We start from the raw sequence: 24,234 nt of genomic DNA, 5'->3' as shown, positions 1-24,234 counted from the left end.
TTCATACTAAAAGTGCAGGGCGAGAAGAAAAGTGGTATTTTGACAGCGGGTGCTCACGTCACATGACAGGGAATGTGAAATTCTTAAATAACATCAACACCAGTAACGGTGAAGTTACTTTGGTGACGGTGTCAAAGGTCAAGTCACTGGCGTCGGCACTTTAAACGTAGCTGGTCTGCCAAAACTGGACAAAGTGTTACTAGTCCGTGGACTTCACGCCAATCTTATCAGCATAAGTCAATTGTGCGATCAAAATTGGAACGTGTGCTTCACCAAAAATAGCTGCAGTGTGATAGACAACACAAATCAATGCGTCATGGAAGGTAAACGATCAACTGACAATTGCTATATTCTAACTAACAATGTGTTATGTTGCAGGTCTAGCATAAATGAAGCTGAACTATGGCATCAAAAGCTGGGGCATCTGAGCTATAGACTTCTCGATAAGCTTGTTAAAATCGAAGGAGTTCGTGGGCTACCAAAGATGAAAATAGAGTCAACTATATGTGGTGCGTGCCAAGCTGGGAAACAAACCAGATCAACTCATCCAGCTCAACACACCATAAACACAAGTCGGTGCTTGGAATTGATACACATGGACCTCGTCGGACCAACTCAGACAGAAAGTTTTGGAGGTAAGAAGTATATTCTAGTATGTGTTGATGACTTTTCTCGTTTCTCTTGGGTTATGTTTCTCAGGGAAAAATCAGAGGCATTTGAGGCATTCAAAACTCTGGGATTAAAACTTCAAAAAGAAGGAAACGAATCCATCAAAAGGATACGAAGTGATCACGGCAGAGAATTCGAGAACAAAGTATTCGATGACTTTTGTAATATATTTGGTATTACACATGAATATTCAGCTCCAAAAACTCCACAACAAAACGGAGTTGTGGAAAGGAAAAATCGCACTATCCAAGAGATGGGTAGAGTTCTGATTAATGCAAAAGGCCTACCTCAGAAATTTTGGGCAGAAGCTGTAAACACTGCATGTCATATCATCAACAGAGTTTATCTACGTCCGGGTACAACACAAACCCCATACGAGCTTTGGAAAGGTAAGAAACCAAACATCACTTATTTTCATATTTTTGGCTCACGCTGTTTCATTTTGAAAGATAGGAATCCTACCTCTAAATTTGAACCAAAAAGCGACGAAGGGATCTTTCTCGGATACTCCACCAACAGCAGAGCTTATCGAGTGTATAATAAAGTGACCAAAACCATCATGGAGTCAACAAACGTTGTCATTGATGATCAACCCACCGGATAATCGATGCTGAGTCTCCATACCCACCGGATATTACAGATCGCATCCTCGCCACAATCAAAGATCAACCGGCCTTGCTTGATGATCTTTCGGCCAAAGAACGCCGGCAGCTTCTAGCACTTGCTCGCCATGTCTCGGCCATGCCCTTCCCCATCTCCTTCGAGACTAAGCCAGCTGTACCAGAACCCGTACCTGCGTCAGTCACGCTTTCTCCGATCAACCCTATGGTATCACCCTCTTCTCTATCTCCTCTTGGTCAAAATTTATCTACCTCTAGAAAAATAGATTTTAATGTATCTTTACCTGAGCAGTTTCAATCCTCTGTGCCTAACTGTTCTATAAATGTTCAATCTTTACCCTTGCCAAATGACCCATATGATCCCGCTTCGCATTTTTCTGCTCCATTAATTTCATATTCGGATTATGTGCGCTCCTTGTCTTCAAATTTTACTATTCGAAGTCTAGCTCAAATCTCACAAAATGTGCCTAAGCCGTGTTCTGCATTCTCCATTCCCATACACATAACTACCTCGGCTCCGCCAACTGAAACTGTCCCAATTTCTGTGCCCACAGTGCAAGACTCCGTCCCCCTCATAACCGTACCATTATCTAAACCTTCCCGCAAGGGAAAAGAAAAAATTGTTGATGCAGGTCCCACAGAGAAAAGAAAGATTTCTGAGATGGAGGCTATGGATGGTCCAACTGACCGAAAACACCAAAAGAAGGGGACCACACTACCACCTAGGATCACTCGATCCCGAGCTGCTGCTGCCCCACCGTGTCTTCCTAAGTCTTCGGGCTCAAAATCCAAGAGTTCGGGCAAAGTATATAAGCCCAAGCTCCTCTCACCCGATTTATTGGAGATATGGCAAACTAATGTTCATCGAGATTTGATCGTGGAGAAGACCATCAATGAAGAAGATTTGGCTGCAAAGTGTGACATTATTCCACTGCTTCGTGATCAAAACTTACTTGCGTCCCTCCGGCATGTTGGCCCGTATTCGAATTGGCTTACGGCAGAATTTTACACCAATTTGACATTGGAGACATTTACAGAAGGTTCTGCGAGATTTCATCAAGTATTTATTCGAGGTGTTTGGTATCCTTTTGGACCCACGGAGATTAATGCGTACTTGGGCACACCGAACCATCCGGCGTCCCCAGATCCGAGTTCCCACTTATTGGCAGCTGCTCTCACGCATAACAAGTCTGTCTCCTGGCCGAAAGAAGGACTTGCCGGGTTGAAGCTTACCACTGTCTATTCTGTACTTTTACGTCTCGCATCTGCCAACTGGGTCCCGGCCGTGAGGCGTCATCAAATTCCTGTGTCCCTCGCTGCACTTCTTTACAAAATTCGGAACCGGCTTCCCTTCAATCTCAGCATGGTCATTTTCTCTCACTTAATGTCTTTTTTGCAGAAAAAGGAGACTAAAATTCATCTACCTTTTCCATGTTTAATCTTCGGAGTTCTTCAAGATCATGGTTTCAAGCCGTACAAAGAGGAGGTGCTCACAACTCCCGACAATGCCTATGTGTTTGATGACAGGCTCACTCAACAAGGTCACTATGATGATAGGGCTCTACTTGCTACACTTCCGGATGCTCCTCCACCGGCACCGCTACATTCTGCCCCAGCCTCTTCCGCTGACACTGCCTCGGCTTCTCGGCATGGTGCTACGAGAATTCCCAAGGAACCTCCTACCTTGATTGATCGTCGGCAACTTGTGCTCACTCTTGAGGCTTCAATTGCACAGGTTAAGCAGTCCGTAGCGTCTCAACAGGCCACCATTTCCGGTTTGGAGAATCTTCGCGATGCGCAGCTCAAGGAGATTGCTCGCATGGAGGCCATTCACGCCCAGATTCTTGCACACACTCGAGCAGCCACCTCTGTTTCTGACTCTGATGAGGACTTTGCTTCAGATTCGGGCACCCCGTCTGCACGGTAATTCTGATCCACTAATTTTTGGATGTTCACCAGCCTTTGTCATTTTTTTTGGCAAAAGGGGGAGTTAATTAGTAAGGGGGAGTAAGTATGGCGTATGGACAGTATTTGGATGAAAGTTGACATTGCTAATTATCTACTACAAATATTTGATTTTTGTGGATGATTATAATTGGAAATGCTTGGTTGATTATTTATGGAAGTATACATACAAGTAAGGTAATATTGGGTTGCTATGAGTTAGGGGGAGTAATTGCTAATTACAACTATGATCATTCCTTCCAAGTATGATTCAAGAATTGAAGAAATTCTCATGTGGTTCGAAAAATTAAGTAGTTTTTCTCTTTGTTAATTGCAATAGCTTGCTAGAGTATCTATATGAAGGGCCATAAATAAAATTATTTTTAATCTTGCCCAAAATATTTGATACTCAATTTAAGTACAATTGTCTATTAAATTTTTATTGACATATCATGTTAAAGTATCTATTCTAAGGGCCATAAATAAATATTGTTTTTTTGCCCAAAAGATTTGATACTTAAGTTTACCAAATAAAATGCCAAAGGGGGAGATTGTAAGTGTAAATTATTTTTACACAAAAGTTTGGCAATTTTATTTGTAAGTCTAACTAGGAATAGATTAAATTAAATTAAAGTTGTTAATGATTAGTGGACCACGTGAGATCATTTAATGGAAATTATCTCAATTAGTGGACATCAATCATTATGTCTTTAGAGTCCACAAATAAGCATTCCAAATGTATGGGTGAGAAGCATTCGAACAGTGAGCTGCTAAAGCATTGGCTACTTTGATGGATCAAGACAAAAAGGCTTATGAAGAGGGCTATAAATACACTATGTTCGAAGACAACAATTGCGATGTTGAGAATTACTATTCCGAAAGCTGTGCTGAAAATTACCAAGCTATTTTCTATATTATTGTTTATGTTTTAATTTGCAAGAATATTTGTATTGTACTGCTTGGACAGTACGTGGTACTACTGAAGCTTTGTGAAGATTGTTAGGGCGTTCGTTGTCAATCCTGGATAGGTGTTAGAAAGAGTGGTAGTGGTAAAAGGCTGGAGGCCGTCTACAGTTACCCCTTGTAATACTCCTTTGGTGAACATCTATAGTGGATTGGGCAGACGTGGGTTGCCCCGCAGACGTAGGAGAAGGAGCTCCGAACTGCGTAACAATTTCCCTGTGTTTTATTTTGTTTATGCTTTATGCGTATTCGATTTACACTTGCATAAACTCAGTAAATTAATTAATCAAATCTAGTATAGATCTTAATTAATACATAAAACACATATCTGTTTTCGTTCAAGCATCACGAAACAATTTCATAATTAATTACTGAATCTGAAGGTAAGAAATATTTGAATTGTAGAAAATAAATATAATATAACTATTGAAATTATATATCTTTTAAAATTTTGATAATGAATAAATTGTTTTGAATAATGGCATTATAGACATCTAATTCTAAATTAATTAAATACATATGTATTATTTTTTATTGTAGTTACCAATTTATTTTAATTTAATAAGAGTAATAAAGTGACGTACATACTTTTCATCCACAATATTTAAGTCATTGATTTTTTTAATTTCCATTTGTTGTTGAGACAAATTGTTTTGGGAGTTTGTCAATAAAAATTGCTACAATTGCTGTCAATAGAGGATGATAATAAATAATTTGAAATATATGGTTACAATAGATATTGTTATAATGATATAATAAAACTTAACTTACAAATTTTTTTTAGAAGCTTTCATACATTGATAAAATTCTAAGAATATGTATAAACTTGTTCAATTGGAGCAGTGGGATGTAACATTGTCAATTCTTTAGAAAATTGTCTAATTGGTTTAGAGTTCATGTGTAATTGTATTTCTGACCAACAACTTTGTAATTAGGTCGCGCATGTTGACAATGATGTAAGAACAATTTTGTCCAATAAAATATTTGTAAAGTAATGTAAAATTGTACCGTTATAAAAAGACATACAAAAAATATTAATACCATAATGACTTAAATCATTCCAATAATGCAAAAACATAATTGAAATATTGAGTTTTGTTCTAAATAATCAAAAGAATATTAACTAAACGAAAAAAAAAAACATAACCTAAATTTGTTTTTATTTAAAAAAAAAAAATCCGTTCATGATTTATAATCTTTGATGCTCAACTTTAAATGTTTTGTATTTAGTCGGGCTAATTATTTGACCAAAGTTTATGTTAAATTTTATATTGTATTAATTTTTTAATACTTCATATATTTTAACATATTCGTAATATATGATTAACAATTATGTCAACTCTAATTGGGATGGGGTTCGAACATAAGACTTTTCTTATAGAAACTAATGAGTAAATTAATAATAATAAATAGTTAACGAAATATTTCGTTACTAAAGTTTATACTAACGGAATCCATGGTTATTCAAGGGAAGAAAATAATATAATAGGAGGTAAATAAGGAAAATCATAAAAAATACTAAAATTAAAATAATATGAACCATTCATTCCATGAAATAATTATACCCGACATTTTTTTTTGTTCCAGTTAAGGGCCTAACATTATTGATTCTTATTAGATTTGTAGATATCTGAAACTGTTATTCAGTTTCATTTTATATACACTATAGTTTCATTACAAAACAACTACATTATCATTTCAATATAACTACAGTTTCATTGGACAATATACACTCAAATATGTGAAATTTTTATTCAATTTCATTTTAGATACACTGCAGTTTCATTTCAACACAACTACAATTTCATTTCGATATAACTACAGTTTCATTCGACATTATACAACAAATATGTGAAACTGTTATTCAGTTTCATTTGATATACACTATAGTTTCATTACAACACAACTACAGTATCATTTCGATCTAACTACAGTTTCACTAGACAATATACACTCAAATATGTAAAACTGTTATTCAGTTTCATTTTATATACGCTGCAGTTTCATTTCAACGCAATTATAGTTTCATTTCAATTCAATTACAGTATCATTTGATAATATAAAAACAATACGTGAGGCAGTTTCATTTTAGATACACTATAGTTTCATTTTGTAATTAAAACACAAAAAATACAAGTTTCGTTAAGCTGTAAAGATAACCATATTTTTATTTAAAGAAACGGCCTCATTTTTGGACCACGGTCCACAAAGCTTTGTAGACCATGATCCACGATATAATTGCTGAATAAAAACATAACAAGTCAAGTAATAACTACTAGGGAGTGATAATTATATATACCGTCTTTAGTATAGTCCAAAAATATTTTAAAATATTTTTAATAGTTTAATTATTGTTGGTATTATTTTTCTTGGTCCACGATAAAAACGCATGACTAACAGCAACGGAATCTCCATCAGACGGAGCAACCGTCACCGGAGGACACGGCAATGAACCATCAACATAGCCAAGAAAACTCTGACCAAGGAAGGGAACTAGTTGTTAGAAAAAATAGCTTAAAATGACATAATAATTGACTATTTTGTGGTACAATTATTAGTGGAGTTCATATTAAATTTGAGTCCGGTCAAAGTGAATTCGAGTTCTTTGTAGTGAGATGAAGAGATTGATATATTGTACGCTCATAACGGATAATGGATGAATGAGAAATTGATTCTCAAAGTAAACCCATTTGAGTTGGAAAAAGGTGGAAAAGCTTTGAAGAAGCTTTTGGCCTACATTAATTTGGGAAGTGGGTTTACACCACTATTTATACAAGAGCCTTTTCAAGGCATGTTGAATTGTATAGCACAGAGGCTTTTTTCTTTTTTTTTGCGCAACGCCACTTTGATTGCTATTGAATTCCGCAACTCCTATATAAGTTTTTACAACACAACGATAATCAGGTCTGCTCTTACATGAGTTACGCCACGTTGAATGCTATTGAATTCCGCAACTCTTATATAAGTTTTTACAACACAACGAAAATAAGGTTTCTCTCTCGAAACTCTGCTTCTTCTACTCCTTTCTTACCTCTTGTGTTCATCTCTTGCTCTAGTTCGCCAGCAGGTTTTTACAACACAACGAAAATCAAGTTTTCTCGAAACTCTACTTCTACTCCTTTCTTGCCTCTTGTGTTCATCTCTTGTTGGAGAAATAATAAATATGAATTTGCATGGTTTAAATACTGAATACAAAACAAACAAATGAAGTATATATAAATATATATTCTATATTATTTGTTTTGCATGAGGACATGCATGGATATATGATGAATATATATAATATATATTTATATATACTTCATTTGTTTGTTTTGTATTCAGTATCTAAACTAGAGATGTCAATCGGGCTAGCCCACTCGGTTTCGGGCTAGCCTTGTCGGGTTATCGGGATAATCGGTTCGGGCTAATCGGTTTATTGATATTTTATTCTCGGGTTCGGTTTGACCCTAATCCTAAACTTCGGGTTGTCGGGCTAATCGGGCGGGTTGAACAGTCTGAACTAAAATTAGAAACTGTGTTAGTGTTTTTATGTTCAAAAACCCCATATTATAATTGGCAATATTATTATGGCATACTAAGATAGGTTTAGAGTCTGTCCGGTTGGGTCTACAGTTTACTGATCAAGCAGAAGCAACGACAGAAGAACTGACACTGAAGATCTGATTTAGTGAAGCTGTTTCCTTAAGAGTCTTACGCGGTATTATCAGCTCAGTATGGAAAGACGATCAGCGTATCTTCAAAGAAGGTAATGGACCTAATCTGCTGAGATTACATTCCTCTTTTATAGTCCTACCTTCTACAATCAAAGATCTTTTATGGAGAGTGTTTATAGAAGGATCTATAAGTACCAGTTCTTTAAGGGAACTAGGGTTACGCCAAATAAGAAGAAGAAACACTCCATATCAGCTTGATGAGTCTAGATCTTTGATTGTTATACACCTTCTCAATACAACTTGTTCATGGTGATTAAGATGATGAACTTGAGAAGAGTTACTACTGCTTAAACGAAAGGACACTAAGATCACACTGTTGTGGGAACAACATTATAGAGCGTCACTGAAGTGGACTGCATCAGAGCTGGCTCTCCAAGTGAAGGGATTTCATTGGACTTCTGTATGCATGGCTCTCCATCTTCAACAATCCACTAAACCTGTGTAGACTGGGTATGTACCTTGTGTGGGGCACTTGGGTAAGATTATTGTATATCTACCTTTGTACATTGGATTATGACTTAGTGGATTGGACGCCTATGTGATCGTCCCCCAGACGTAGATACACACTGTATCGAACTGGGTAAACATTGTGAGTGTTCGTTCTGTGTGTTTGTTTATTTTTCTCTGATGTTCGCTCCATGATCTATCATTACTAAGTAGGTGCTTAACTGAATCTATCAGTATTCTAAGTCAGCAAACTATTTCTGATAATTTTCGTAAAATGAGGAAATGCAAAATTACAAACTGAAACTGAGAATCCATATTTAGAGTAGGGATGACAACGGGACGGGACCGGAAAGTAACTCCCCGTCTCCGTCCTCAGCAGAAAATTGAAAATAGTCCCCATCTATGTTCCCGCAGAGAATTTGGCGGGATCGGAGAATATCGTAAAAAACTAAAAACTTAAAGTTTTAATTTAAATTATATATATATATATATATATATATATATATATATATATATATATATATATATATATATATATATATATTTATTTTTAATTATAATAATTATTCCATGTATGTTAGGTTTCACATCACTTCTATAATAAAGAATAGTTTTTAATAATTCGAATTATCGGGCTAGCCCATTTAATTTCAGGCTAGCCCTATCGGGCCATCGGGTTAATCGGTTTCGGACTCGTCGGGCTAATGTGTTTTATCGGGCTAGCCCGTTCGGGCCATAGCCCTGTAGGTTTCGGTTTTATCGGGTTGGCCCATCGGATTCGGGCTAAATTGACATCCCTAATCTAAACCATGCAAATTCATATTTATTATTTCACATAAGATATATCTTATGGAAGTTGAAGTTTCAAACCACCAGTAACTTCCATGTAACCTCTCCTAACCATCAAAATATTTTATATATAAATATTTGGAGAGACATGCAAAAACTTGCATTAAACAGAGAAAAGTTAACAGATGCATTTTTTACAAGCAATTATTTTGCAGGAAATCAAGATACTTCATAGTCCTACAGTTCTACAGGAAATTCTCAAACAAAGCAACTTCAGAATTTCAATCATCTTCTTGTATCCCATAAGATTAAATCTTGAACTTGTTGCTTTTATAGAGGGAGATTTAAAGCTTATAGGAAAGTGATTACACACCTGAAGATATCAAATGATCCAGTTTTTGTTCCCTGTTGTATTCTGTATTATTGTTGTATCTCAAATGTATTACAGATTACAAGCACTCTTTCCAACATCTCTTGCTCTAGTTCGCCGGATTCCATTGTTTGAGTGTTCAAACTTGGAATCGTAGTAGGTTTTATCCTGGGAAACTAAGGCCGTAACGCTCCTAACACCTATGGGAGACGGCAAATAAGATTTTAAGGAAAGAGTATTTCGCTCGACTCGTGCTAACCACCTACCCACCATATCCTTTCGTCCTTCCCAAAATTTCCAGTTTTTACCATAAAATAATAATCCTTTTTACAAGATTATTATTGGTTATCTCAACCTTATTTGCAACACTAGCTGTGTGCGCCAAAATAATAAGTTACGAGGCATTAGCTTGATGGAGATGAAGTGAAACGATGAGAGGGCATTAGAAGCTAATGCCGGAGAAGAGGAGATGGCTGCCGAGATCGGAACCGTCGTGGCAGTACGCTCAGAAGAATTGAAGCAACACTGTGTGAAGAAGAAGCCATGACCAGGAGACCAACCTTTGGCTAAACTGATACCAGATGAGTTCTTGAGAATTCTCGGCGTATTGTATTACTGAATAAATGAATTATCAATAACGTATATACTGTTGGAGGATACAAGGTGATGCAGCCACAAGAGGAGTCAAGGCAGTCAAGGTCATGAACTATGTACCCCTTCACATTTGCAGGAAATCCCAAGAAGATACATTTCTTGGCTCTTGGCATCAACTTATTTCTCCATTGTGAAGCAGTGGCAGCATAGCATAGACAACCAAAGGTTCTAAATTGACTGTAATCCACCTTAGCTTTGAATAACACCTCATAAGGTGATTGTCTATTATTTAAGGGAGTAGGTAGCCTGTTAATTAGATAAGAGGCATGCAAGATACACTGACTCCAGAACTCCATTGGTAGCCCAGATTGAAATCTCAGGGCCCTTGCCACATTCAACAGATGTTGGTGTTTTCTCTCAGCTATTCCATTCTGCTGTGGGGTGTTCACACAAGACTTTTGATGGACAATGCCTTTCTCATTGTTAACGTATATATTCTAACGTCTATATTCTAACATATATTTAGCTTTGTATTTTTGGTTGATTATTATCCTCATTAATTGTCTTTGATTTTCTTTCATTTTCTTTATCTTACAATTTGTATATATAGGAGTTCATCCTTTGTAATTGATTTAAGAGATATACATACAATTCATACTATTTGTAACATGGTATCATAGCCTTTAATTTTTTTTTTTCCTTCTGTTCTTGACACTGCCGACCGGAGCTCCCTGTCTTCAGCGTACGTATTCGAAGCCGCGACCTGCAGTGTCTAGCGTACAGAGTCATCGAAAATCTTCTCTTTCTCCGTGAGTCTCCTTTCAATCTGCAGTGATTCTCCGTTGTGCCGTACTGATTCTCTGTTGTGCCGTACGTGATTCTCCTTCCGATTTGTGGAGTCCAACACGTTCCAGCAGAGTTCCGTGATTCTTTGATGTTCAGTTCCAGAAGAGTGACGCCAAGGGGAGACCAAGAGAGGATAGAGGCTACAGAGTTTGTCCTCTCTGCCAACTTGTTATAATAATTTACTTTTCTGGTTCATTATTATTTTTCATCTCCGGTTTATTGTTTGCTTGGAAAATTTGGTTTTTCGTCATCTCTCCGGTTTAAAGTTTGCTTGGAACAATTGTTCATTTTGGTTCTTCCCTCTTTTCTTTGGATAAAGTTGAGGTCTCCCATCTTATTGGAACGATTTTGGATGGTACCAATTATACCCTATGGTCTCAACGCATGAAGAGTTTTTTGATTGGACGGAAATTTTGGCGTATTGTTACAGGTGATATTGTGGAACCAACTCAGAATATTGGAGTTGAAGATGATGATGAATATGTTGACCGTCTTGAAGATTGGGATAGTAAAAATCATCAAATCATTACTTGGTTTTCTAATACCTCTATTCCATCCATCCATATACAATTTGCAAAATTTGATACGGCAAAACAAATATGGGATTTTTTGTCTAATCGATACAAAACAACAGGGCTTGCACACTATTATCAATTGCTCACCACTCTCAACAATCTTAGACAAGACTCGGGGCAATCTGTTAATGATTTTCTTGCAACCATTCAACCTATATGGGATCAGTTGGCCCAAGATACGATTAGTGATGATCACCTTCATTTGATTCAAGTTCTTATGGCTCTTCATCCTGAATATGAATCTGTCCGTGCCGCTCTCTTACATCGTCATCCATTACCGACTTTGGATGGTGCAATTAAAGAACTTCTTTTTGAGGAGACCCGCTTGGGTTTAATTAAACCTTCTTCGACAGATGTTGCTCTTGCTATTACTCCATCACACTCCATACCTAACTCTCGATTTTGTAAGAATTGTCGCTCTACTGGACATATTTTCTCTTCTTGTCCTACTGTTGAGTGCAAGTATTGTCATGGACGTGGCCATATCCTAGAAAATTGTCCAACTCGCCCTCCGTGACCAAAAGGGAATTCAAAGAAAACTCAGTCATTCTCCAAACCAGGTTCCACCTCTATTGCAGCGGCGACTGCTCACTCGTCCTCCCCCATCACTATTAGTGATCTAGAGGCACTTCTCAAACAGGTGATGTCCCCTAGTTCTTCCACCACCGCTGCTTTCTCTGCCACTCCAGTTGAATCTTGGCTTCTTGACTCTGCTTGTTGTAATCAAATGACTTCCAATTTGTCTCTGTTATCTAAAATTACTTCTACTAGCTCTCTCCAGTCAATTCAAACTGCGAATGGTAGTAGTATGTCCATTACCCATACTGGAAATATTGCTACACCTAATATTCATCTTCCTGACACCTTCTTTGTTCCTAGTTTGACCATGAACTTGGTCTCTGTTGGTCAATTGTGTGATCTTGGTCTCACAGTTTTGTTTTCTTCTCATGGTTGTCAGGTGCAGGATCCTCAGACGGGCCAGATTCTTGGGACAGGTCGCAAGATGGGCAGATTATTTGAGCTCACATCCATTAAACTCCATCTTTCCAGGCAGATTTTTGCTTCTACCACATTTCCTTCCATTTATCAATGGCACCTCCGTCTTGGTCATGCTTCTCTTACTAAACTTCGAACTTTAGTTTCTAATGGGTCATTAGGACTCTCCAAAGTTGAAACCTTTAATTGTTTACATTGCCAGTTAGCTAAACAACCTGCTTTATCTTTTCATAATAATATCTCTATTTGTGACACTCCGTTTGGTTTAGTGCATTCTGATATTTGGGGTCCAGCCCCCACTCCTACTGTGAATGGATACAAATATTTTGTTTTATTTATTGATGATAATTCAAGATTTACATGGATATATTTTTTAAAGCATAGGTCAGAATTGCCTAAGACTTATATTGATTTTGCAACTATGATTAAAACTAAATTTTCTTATCCTATCAAAATCTCCGTACGGATAATGCAATGGAGTATCGAGATTCAATCCTTCTCCAATTTCTGAAAACACAAGGAACCCTTGTCCAACGATCTTGTCCACATACCTCTCAACAAAATGGCCGAGCCGAGCGTAAACATCGACATGTTTTAGATTCTGTTCGGGCTCAACTCCTTTCCGCATCTTGTCCAGAAAAATTTTGGGGTGAAGCGGCTCTCACATCAGTTTATACCATTAATCGTCTTCCTACTCCTGTTTTAAAGAACTTGTCTCCTTTTGAAAAATTGTATGGTAAGACCCCAGATTATTCTACTCTTAGACCTTTTGGTTGTGCTTGCTTTGTTCTTCTTTCTCCTCACGAACATACCAAACTTGAACCTCGTACTCGTCTTTGTTGCTTCCTTGGGTATGGGATACAGCACAAAGGCTATCGTTGTTGGGATCCTATTTCTGGTCAGCTACGTATTTCTCGTCATGTTACTTTTTGGGAACACAAAATGTTCTCTACTTTGTCCAAATTTCACGATTCTTTGTCTACTTCCCAACCCTTTTTTACTGATTCTTCCAAAGACTTGTTCCCTACAGATTCTTGCACTTTATCTACACGTCTGCCTACAACCAAGTTAGTTTCTATAAACTCCTCTGCTAGTTTCCCTCCTGAATCTAACTCTGCACCTACAGTTGAGTTTTTCCCTACAGACTCCCCTAGTGAGGCTCCTTCTGACTTGCCATCTGCTCCTGTATCTACGGATTTGGCTTCCTCTGATGATCTTGTTCCTCCTCTTCGTCGCTCAACACGAGTAAGAGAAGTTCCTTTATACCTTAAAGATTATCATTGTTTTTCTACTATTCTCTCTTTACAAGAACCTAGTTCTTATCGAGAGGCTAGTACTAACCCTCTTTGGCAGCAAGCAATGTTGGAAGAACTTAAAGCCTTGGAGAAAACTCATACTTGGGACCTCGTAGAGCTCCCTTCAGGTAAAACTCCTATTGGATGTAAATGGATCTACAAGATCAAAACTCGCTCAGACGGCTCTGTTGAACGTTATAAAGCCCGGTTGGTGGCTAAAGGCTATACTCAAGAGTATGGCATTGATTATGAGGACACATTTGCTCCGGTTGCTCGGTTGACCTATATTCGGAGTCTTTTGGCTATTGCTGCAGTTAAACGTTGGCCTCTTCTCCAGATGGATGTTAAGAACGCTTTTCTCAACGGCGATCTTGATGAAGAAGTTTATATGAAGCCCCCACCTGGATACTCTCATAATTCTCAATAAGTTTGTCTACTTCAGCGTGCGCTATATGGACTTAAACAAGCACCTCGTGCATGGTTTGCAAAATTCAGCTCCACGATTGCACGATTTGGTTTCACCTCTAGTCCTCACGATTCTGCTTTGTTTGTTCGCCATACTAACAAGGGTGTTGTTTTCTTGTTACTCTATGTAGATGATATGATTATTACAGGTGATGATTCCAGGGCTATTTCTGATGTCCAACATTATCTTAATCAACACTTTGAAATGAAGAATTTGGGACCTCTTAGCTATTTTCTAGGTCTTGAAGTTTCTTCCACTTCTAATGGCTACTATTTATCTCAAGCTAAATATGCTGCTGATCTACTCTCACGGGCTGGTATAACAGATTCTAGTACTACATCTACAACATTGGACACAAATGTTAAATTAACACCTTTTGATGGCACACCCCTTGCTGATCCTACACTATACAGGCAACTGGTTGGTAGCCTTGTTTATCTTACAGTAACTCGTCCGGATATTTCTTATGCTGTTCACGTAGTAAGTCAATTTATGGCAGCTCCTCGTACAATTCACTTTACTGATGTGCTCCGTATCTTACGATATATTAAAGGTACTCTCGTGCACGGTCTTCATTTTTCTGCTCACTCCTCATTAACCTTGTCTGCCTACTCTGATGCTGATTGGGCTGGAGACCCTACCGATCGTCGTTCAACGACTGGTTACTATTTCTTCTTGGGCGACTCACTTATTTCATGGCGAAGTAAAAAGCAAACAGTCACTTCTCGGTCTAGCACTGAATCTGAATATCGGGCACTTGCTGATGCTACTTCTGAATTGATTTGGCTTAGATGGCTACTTGAAGATATGGGTATTAAACAATCCTCGCCTACTGTTCTTCATTGTGATAATCAGAGTGCAATTCAAATTTCCCATAATGATGTATTTCATGAACGGACCAAACACATCGAGACGGATTGTCATTTTATTCGCCAACATATTAAACATGGAACTGTGCAACTTACTTATGTTTCTTCCGAAGATCAATCAGCAGATATTTTTACTGAAGCTCATCTCCCTGGACGGTTTCAATTTTTACTACGCAAACTCAAGTTGACTTCTACTATCCCACCTTGAGTTTGAGGGGGGGGGGGTGTTAACGTATATATTCTAACGTCTATATTCTAACATATATTTAGCTTTGTATTTTTGGTTGATTATTATCCTCATTAATTGTCTTTGATTTTCTTTCCTTTTCTTTATCTTACAATTTGTATATATAGGAGTTCATCCTTTGTAATTGATTTAAGAGATATACATACAATTCATACTATTTGTAACACTCATCAAAGAAAGCATTCATAAGAAACTCACTTCCATTGTCTGTTCTCACAATCTTTATCTTTGCTGAGAATTGTGTATCAACATACTGATAGAAAACTTGAAATAAAGATCTAACCTCAGATTTGTTCCTCATGAGGTGAGTCCAGGTGAATCTGCTGTGATCATCCACTATTGTTAAGAAATAGTGTTCCCTTTTCTGGGATGCAACTGAAAATGGTCCCCATACATCCATGTGGATTAGATCAAAACAATTTTCAGTTCTAGATGTGCTCAAAGGAAAAGGAGACCTCTTATGTTTAGCAAAATGGCAACTATCACAAGCAATGCCATGAATTTTATTAGACTGAGCAGGTTTTATTCCATACAAGTATTGGATCTTGTCCATAGGATAGTGTCCTAATCTATTATGCCATAATTGCAATGTCACAGCACTGCACTGTCTATCATCAATTCTATCAGACTGATCATCTTTCTTCTTGGCAGGTGGATGCTTGACCAAGTACAGTCCACCCTTTTCTTCAGCAAAACCATGCACTATTCCACAGGGATCCTGGATATTGCATGACACATCATTCATAATAAGTTTGCAGCTGCTCTGCCTAGCCAATCTACTAGCAGAAATGATATTGAAAGAAAAGGTTGGGATATGAAGAACATTTTTCAATAGCAGATTTGGATAAAGTTTGATTTCCCCCACATTAGCAACCTCCACTGTTTGTCCATTAGGCAGTTTGACAGAGATATCCTGGACCTTATGGCAATTCTCAAGATATTCTAAGGAGCAAGTAATGTGGTCTGTGGCTCCTGAGTCTAGAATCTAAACTGTTGAGCAATTCAAAATGGAATTAACAAGATAGTTAGAAATAGACCTGCCTTCCTTAGGTTCTTCTGGCTTGTCTCTGAAATCTGTTCTGATTCCAGATTTTCCAACTGTGAGAGCAGCACTAGTGGATGCTTGACTTCCCTGGTTTTGATTCTGCAATAATGACAACAACCTCTGGAATTGATCAGCAGATAGGCCTATGTCTCCAACCTGGTTTACTGAGCCACTTTGAGTCTGTTGATTGTCATTATTCTGCCTGCCTTTGGATTTGTAACCAGCTACCCATCCAGGTGGGTAGCCATGCTTTTTATAGCATTTTTCAACAGTATAACCAAGCATATTACAGTATGTGCATTTTGGAACATTCTTTCCTGTGTTATTGAACTTTTTCTTACCATATGAGGTTGAAGCAGCCACCAATGATTGTTCATCAGTATTCTTATACTGAGTTTCATTTTGAATAAGCAACTTCATTGCTTTTATGACTTCCAGAGCCATTTAGCTTTCTTTCCAGCTTCAAGGCCATGTTCAAAACCTTCTCAATGTTTGGTATAGGATCCATCACCAATACCCCTGACTTTATAGTTTCAAATTCCTCATTCAATCCTTCTAGGAATCTTATCACCTGATCTTCCCCTCTATCCTTTTGTATCTTACTCATAAGTTTGCAGGAACACTTAGGCACACATTCACACATGTACATAGGTCTCATTGCATTTAATTGTTCCCATAGAACATTGCATTTAGTAAAATACTCATTGATAGACAAAGTACCTTGAATGTTTTTGTATATTGCATTCTGAACTTCTGCTATTCTATGTGGATCAGCCTGTGAATATCTTCTCCTCAGAGCTGTCTAAATCTCCTCAGCTACTTCAAAGTATAACACACTTTCTTCTATGGTTGGACTGAGCGACTTCAGGATCCAGGAGCACACAATATCGTTGCACCTTTTCTAGATCGCATATCTCGGATCAGTTTTCCCTGGACACACAATGCTTCCATCTACGAATCTGAACTTATTCTTCAACCCTAGGGCAATCTTCATGGATCTGCTCCATGAAGCGTAATTGCTTTCATTTAGGGGAGGAGAAACAAGCGTAAGGTTCAAATTCTCCGTAATATGGAGATATAAGGGATCATCGAACTCCTCTGTTCGATACGAGTAGTTGCGATTTGCAGCAGTTTGATTGATGGGAGGAGTGGCTGTGGCGTCTTCTGTCGGCGTTGCTCCACCTACTCCGGAATCCATGACGACGGCGGCGGCGTAACTACGGTAGCGCTCTGATACCATGTTAGATTATGGAAAATACAGATGATGAAGATTGGTGATTGAACACATTGCAGAGAAGAAGAAGAAGATGTACACTCATTTGTTTGTCTCAGTTCTTTATTACAGCAGCAAGAAGCATTATATATGAAAGCCTTCAAAAAAACGGTTATAACAGAACATATGGGTGAAAAGACAAGAATACCCTTGGGGCTCAATTTGACAAGAACAAGCCTGATCCCTTGACTGCCTTGACTCCTCTTGTGGCTGCATCACCTTGTATCCTCCAACATATACAAACTACAAAGTGTAGAATACATACATACAAAGAGAAACATACGGAAGATGAGCTACAAGGATACTAACACTAGAGTCCTAATATTCTTAGTGTAAGCTATTTGAGATTCGCAAGGGGTTTGAATCATTAGTTCATGGTGGGCATTGCAAGTCCAAAGTTTGAAAATTTTCCTCAAGTGCCATATTGCCAAGCTTGCAGCATAAGAATAAGCCATGGGAGACAGGTCTTAATGAAGTTGAGCTTCTTAAGATTTAATGGAAAACTAATTACCTTGTAAATGTCTATTTGCAAATAGCTCAATCATTTTTGGTAATAAATAAAAGCCTTAACAACACTGCGTAAATTCCTGAATAATCCAACAAAATAACCACAACAACAAACCCACAATAAGTCAGTTGTTATACCATGGACCAGGGTTCATATTGCTTTGTGGACCTTGATACAAAAATTCTGTATCTTCAGTTGACCCATATTGTAACTACAGTTAACAGTTTTTGTACATGTAAATAAATAACTTGATAATTGTTACACATAATATGATAGCTACAAGTACAGAAACTATCAATATCTGCATGTACAGAATGTGTAAACTATAGATACAGAATCTGACTTGATAATTGCTGACACATAATATGATAACTACAAGTACACAAACTATCAACGGCAAGTACAAAATGTGCCAACTATACATACAGAATTTGAAAGTTATTTTTTGACCAGGGTCTACAATGCAAGGTAGACTCTGGTCCATAGTATAATTTGCCCACAATAAGTACAGTACAGTACCCAAACCACCGGCAAGCAGATTCATATAGAGTACTACTACATGGACTTGCAAATCTTACTTCCTAAATTTTATTCCCTGATGTGTGACGTGTACTAATAAACAAATTTTTTTCATGTGGGTCCCAATACAAGTGTCTACATCAAGATTTTGTGTATGAAAATAAAAATTTAGAGTAGAAAATGGGAGTACATATAAAATTTTCCATTCATATATTACAGCTCATGCTATGCTACCCCAACATCATAACCATCATCACTCAAGAACACTTTGGAAAAAATAGCATAAAATGGTATTTTAAGTGGCTATTTTGGGGTACAATTATTAGTGGGATCCACTTTCGATTTGGATCGGGTCAAAGTGGATTCGGGTTCTTCGTAGTGAGACGAAGAGATTGATATATTGTACGCTCAAAACGGATAATGGGTGAATGAGATATTGATTCTCAAAATAGACCCATTTGAGTTGGAAAAATGAAGGGAAAAGACTTTAAAGTAACTTTTGTCCCACATTGGTTTGGAAAATGGCTTTGCACCACTATTTATACAAGAGCCTTTCTAAAACTCATTAATTATATAATATAGAGGTTGTCTGTCGCGCTTAGGGGAATCAAATAGACTTGTTCTTTTCCAACACACGTACACAACATCCTTATTCCTTCATCATCATCTCTGCTTAGCTTTGTGCCTCTTAACTTTTCATTGCCTCCCAATCTTTGTAGTTGTCTGTGTTTTAGAATCAGATGTTAAGGAAAAACGAAATGCCTGATGATTAAAAGCATATAGCCAAAAAATGAAAACAACTAACTAAGCGTGATTTTTATTTGAGAAGAAACAAAACAAAATAAACATACAACAGACTTATTTAAGTACCTACCCTCGTCACATCCTTCCTTTAATTTGAGATGTTTACTCCCTTGGTCGAATGTCGATGCTGGAAACAATAAATTAAGTTATTAACGCATTTATGAGATACAGAAAAATGAGAGAAAGCATGCACGTAATTATTGATTGCAGGGGAATTAGTACCCTGGCAATGAATTTAAATAGCATGAAATGTGAAACAGTCAGAGATATAATTGAGAGATAGAAAGAGACCCGAATATATTTAGAACGAACAAGGAGGGCTTCATTTCCATAGCTTCGCTGCTCATCTTCAATAAGTTTCGCAGAAGCCAAAACGGAATCCCAGCTGTATTCTAATTGAATCAATTCAAGTGTGGTAATATCGGCAAACGCAATAGGGATCTCTCGCAACGAACTGCAACTTAACTCTAAATGTTTAAGCACAGGGAAATGATCACCCACAGCATTCCAATCTTCCCAAGTCCAGCTTTCAATTACCAACTTTTTCAATTGACGAAACCCTCCCTCACATGGCTCCCACTCTTTGCCTTCACAAGCATGTATCAATTTTAGAACTTTTAGATTAGGCAACATACCAATAAGCCTTATTTCACTCCATTGCAACCCAGTCTCGAAAAATTTGAGTTTCTTAAGATTTGGTAGAAAACTAGTTGTCCATGGGATGCCGCTATACTGAAGTTTGAGAGCCCATTTTTTGATGCTTAGTTTCTCAAGCTGCCTCAAATGCACAAAATTATAGAAACCATATGAATTTTCATATTCAAAAAGCTTTTGACCTTGAATTCCCAATTTTTTTAAATTTGGAATCCTTGTAAAAAGATCCTCCGTACAACACTTTGGACGTAACCAAGATATAGTCTCTATGTTTTTATGAACAACCTCAGAAGCCTCAAATGTAAAGTGAATTCCGTCAACATAAAAATTCCTTAACAGTGGCATTTTCCAAATTGCTGATGCATTAGAGGAATCCAATATAACACTACATCCACGGACAAGAAAACTTTGCATATTCCAATGCTCAAAGAGCTTTAGTTTAAGAGGGCCTACTTTTTCACTTAGGGACAAAGCTAAGTATCTCAAGTGAACAAGATTTGCCATATATAGCATCTTATCTTCAAAGTTCCAGAATCCAAGTTTCATGTCTACTACTCTTAATAGTTTGAAGTGACAAAGCTCATTAATGCTTAAATCAATATGATCAACAGAGTGTAAGGAATGGAAATTGCCAAAGCACTTAGATCTAATTTCAATATTGTAACATCCAGGTTTAATACTTATCCAAGGACAAGCTTTTGAAGACAAGTGTTGTGATTTCCTCTTGTAAAATGGAAGTTTTACTAGTCCAGCAACAGCACAAAGATAATCATTTCCAATGACATTCAAGAGATTTTCACATCGAGCTTCTCTTAAGCACAAGTCTCGCAAGAGATCATGCATTCTAATTGTCTTGATTTTGCCATTATAACTCTGTTTACCAACTAGAACAAGACTTCTATCAACAAGATCGTGCAAGCATTCCGTGGCTACTTCCTCCAGATTCTTATTGTTCACTACCCTGAAAAATCCCTCTGCTGCCCACAACTTAACTAACTTCTTTACAGGGATTTCATAATCTTCGGGAAAGACTCCAAAATATAGAAAGCAAGCTTTAGAATGATGTGGTAATTGGTTGTAACTCAAGGATAGTATACTTGAACATGCTTCATTAGAATCACCAATTACACTTTCTGCAACATTCTTCCACTTTTCCACCTTCTCCTCTATCTTGGAGAGAAGACTAGCTACTAAAGTAATAGCTAGAGGTAATCCTTTACATTTCTTCACTATGTCTCTACCAATTTGCTCAAACACCAAAACAAATTCTGTTCTACCAAACACATTGCAGTAGAGATTCCAACTTTCATTGGCATCTAAGAAAGGCATGTTAATGGTAGAGTTACCTAAATTTGCATATTCAGCCACCTCCCTGAGCCGAGAAGTCAATAGTATACGACTTCCATTTTTATCGTCTGGAAAACATGCTTTCACACTATCCCAGGCTTCTATGCTCCATATATCATCCATCACTATTAAATATCTCTGACCCATCAACAGTTTACGCAGATTTTCTTTGGAATTTCTTTGTCTCTTTTCATGGAGTTCATTGCTCTGTTCATGAAGTTCATCTCTTGATGCTGCATTAACACAACCAATAAGGCATTGGAGCACTTGTTCCTTGTTATACTCTTGAGATACAGTAACCCATGCTCGTTTGTCAAAATGTAAAGTAATAGATGAATATTCATAAACTTTTCGAGCTAAAGTGGTCTTGCCTATTCCTCCCATGCCAACGATTGATACAACTTGGAGCTGCTCAGCTGATTGTTGCGTGATCAGCTTATCCAATATCGTCTTGAATTCCTTGTCACATCCAACCATTCTACTGTCAAACTTTGAAGCACTTTTGGGAAATTTACTCACAGTAATATTATTCTGGCGTTCTGGATTAGCAGGCTGCAATGATGTTGAACCAAGGAGTAGTCCTCTTTGTCGCATCCGACCAAGGAGTGAAACGCCAGTGATTGATGGACCCTTTGCAAACTTGTGTTTACTTTTAATCTTAATCAACTTCTTCTTGAGGTAATCAGTCTGTTTTACTGCTTGCTTGAAGATTCCATGAAGCCTAAGGAGGCAAGCTTCTATATTACTTGACTGAAGGTATATGTTACTCAACTCCATCTCAATCCTTTCTTCGGCTTTGAACACTACATCTCTCATCTCTGCCTCTAAATCTTTCATCGCCGAATTATTATAAGGGATCTCAGATTTCTCAAGAACTTCTTGGAGGAAACCAAGATTTTCATGGAGAGAATTAAGTATCTCTTGTTTGTGTTGAAGAGGCAAGCGTGGTTGTGGTTGCAAGAAGTGTAGATGAAGTGTTCCTTTAAGTGAAGTTACAGCAGCATAAGCCATTTGCGTCTGTGTATGTGGTAAGCTGATGATCAGAGCAAAACTAACCAAGAAGAAATGGAGTGTTCCTTTACATTAAAATTTATGTGGCTTTCTGCAACTTGTAACACTAATTGCGAGTAATATGTAATTAAATATTAGAGGAAGATAATGACAACGTAACATGAGAGAAATTGTTTAATGTTAAGTGGAATCAAATAGCTCAAATCTGTCTTTTGTTTTTCTTTTCTTTTTCTCTGTTTTGTGTCTATCCAAGCCAGCTCCAGCTAGATTCCAAAATAGGAATAGCTAATCAGGTTAATGTTTTAAAAACTCGCTTTAAGAAAAATTGAGTAGGGATTGTAGATCAGGTTCATGAATACAAGTGAATAAGGGTGAGCTTGGAAATAGGAAAATAATTTTTTTTAAATAATTAATTTTTAAAAAGAAATATTTACATTTGTTAGTGTTTGATTCAACGTCAGAAATCAGTCATTTTTTTCCGTTAAAAGAAAATATTATATTTTTCTGTTTGATTCATTTTTTGAAAACATGAGCAACATCTAGGTTTAAATAGATGCACAAATTAGTGTAGAACTGTAGACCCTTTAAAATATACACAAAATGAGAAATAGTCAATAAAATTGAGGAGGTCATGTAAAGCCTTTTGTTATTATATCGCTTAGTATGCTATTATAAAAAGATAGAGGTGGTAGAATACTAAAAGTGTGGTCAAGACATTAGACATGGACGAGTGAGCACTCACTCAGCTATTAAGGCAACATCCCGTTGGACGAGTGAGCACTCACTCAGCTATTAAGGCAACATCCCGTAGTTGTAACGATTGTAAGTCTTAGATCCCAAGTAAACTATATTGGCACATAGGCGCATTTCAAGAATCGTGAGAATTTTAAAATAAAAGTAAAAAAGATCGAATTAGAAGTATTGTGACATAGACCTGGGGACTCAAAAGGTCAAAGGAAATAAAGAAAAAAGAATTTTAGAGTGAGGACCAAGCTAAGGGGCTGGCAGTTGTACTCCTGTAAAGATCAGTGTGATGTTTCAGTATTTTGATAATATTTTAGTATAAGAATGTTCAAATCATGCAATTTTAATTGCATTGGAAAGCTAATTCAAAGAGTTATTACAACTTTTATGAAAATTACAAAATCTAATTCAAACTTCTATAAGGTGAAAAATAGCTTAGAGATCATAATTGTTGCAAAAAGTATGGAAATTACAACCAACGTCATAATGTGACTCTGGCTGTGGATCAGACCAATATTTTATAAGTAGGGGTAGGGGTGTAAATGAGCAGAGTGGCTCGCGAGCCGCTCGGTCAAAGCTCGGCTCGAGCTCGGTCAATATCGAGTTCGAATCGAGCTCGAGCGGCTCGTTTGGTAATCGAGCTCGAGCCGAACTTAGATATTCTAGGTTCGTGGCTCGTCGAGCCGCTCGCGAGCCATATAATATATAATATATATAATAATGATATAATATAATATAATAATAATATATATAAATAACAATTAGAAATTAGAATTTTAAACTCAAAATCCCTAAAAGATTTCTATTATTTATGTATGGATAAAACAAAGTAGTTTGAATTTTAAACCAAAAGTATTAAATAGGTCAAAATTCAATGTCAAAATCGAGCTCGAACTCGAGCTCAAGATCGAGCTCGAGTTCGA

The 24,234-nt window shown here is 37.2% G+C and overlaps 2 protein-coding genes across 2 annotated transcripts; both read right to left on the bottom strand.

Annotated features, from left to right (window-relative positions):
- Window positions 1-18,890: 18,890 nt before the first annotated feature.
- On the bottom strand, window positions 18,891-20,960 carry LOC109160673 (putative late blight resistance protein homolog R1B-13). Its single transcript, XM_019308953.1, has 3 exons — window positions 19,847-20,960; window positions 19,384-19,474; window positions 18,891-19,017 (listed from the first exon to the last, which is right to left on the bottom strand). The coding sequence occupies exons 1-2, from the start codon at window positions 20,753-20,755 to the stop codon at window positions 19,448-19,450; spliced, it is 936 nt and encodes a 311-aa protein (XP_019164498.1). The 5' UTR covers window positions 20,756-20,960; the 3' UTR covers window positions 18,891-19,017; window positions 19,384-19,447.
- On the bottom strand, window positions 20,767-22,586 carry LOC109160656 (putative disease resistance RPP13-like protein 3). The gene is made up of 3 exons (XM_019308937.1): window positions 22,156-22,586; window positions 20,890-22,125; window positions 20,767-20,798 (listed from the first exon to the last, which is right to left on the bottom strand). Exons 1-3 carry the CDS (start codon window positions 22,565-22,567, stop codon window positions 20,767-20,769), a joined length of 1,680 nt encoding a protein of 559 aa, XP_019164482.1. The 5' UTR covers window positions 22,568-22,586.
- Between the last annotated feature and the right edge of the window lie 1,648 nt (window positions 22,587-24,234).

The sequence above is a fragment of the Ipomoea nil genome, unplaced genomic scaffold, assembly GCF_001879475.1.
Source record: "Ipomoea nil cultivar Tokyo-kokei standard unplaced genomic scaffold, Asagao_1.1 scaffold2868, whole genome shotgun sequence".
NCBI lineage: Eukaryota > Viridiplantae > Streptophyta > Magnoliopsida > Solanales > Convolvulaceae > Ipomoea > Ipomoea nil.
Note: the sequence above shows the minus strand (reverse complement) of the source record. Positions and strands in the feature narration are given on the sequence as shown.

Coding starts and splice junctions, on each gene's coding strand:
- LOC109160673 (XM_019308953.1), bottom strand. CDS start 20,755: ATGAAACTTGGATTCTGGAACTTTGAAGATAAGATGCTATATATGGCA. Junction 19,475..19,846: donor TTCGTTCTAAATATATTCGG/GTCTCTTTCTAT, acceptor TCTAAAACACAG/ACAACTACAAAGATTGGGAG.
- LOC109160656 (XM_019308937.1), bottom strand. CDS start 22,567: ATGGCTTATGCTGCTGTAACTTCACTTAAAGGAACACTTCATCTACAC. Junction 22,126..22,155: donor CACTGGCGTTTCACTCCTTG/GTCGGATGCGAC, acceptor GACTACTCCTTG/GTTCAACATCATTGCAGCCT. Junction 20,799..20,889: donor AAAAGCTTGTCCTTGGATAA/GTATTAAACCTG, acceptor TATTGATTTAAG/CATTAATGAGCTTTGTCACT.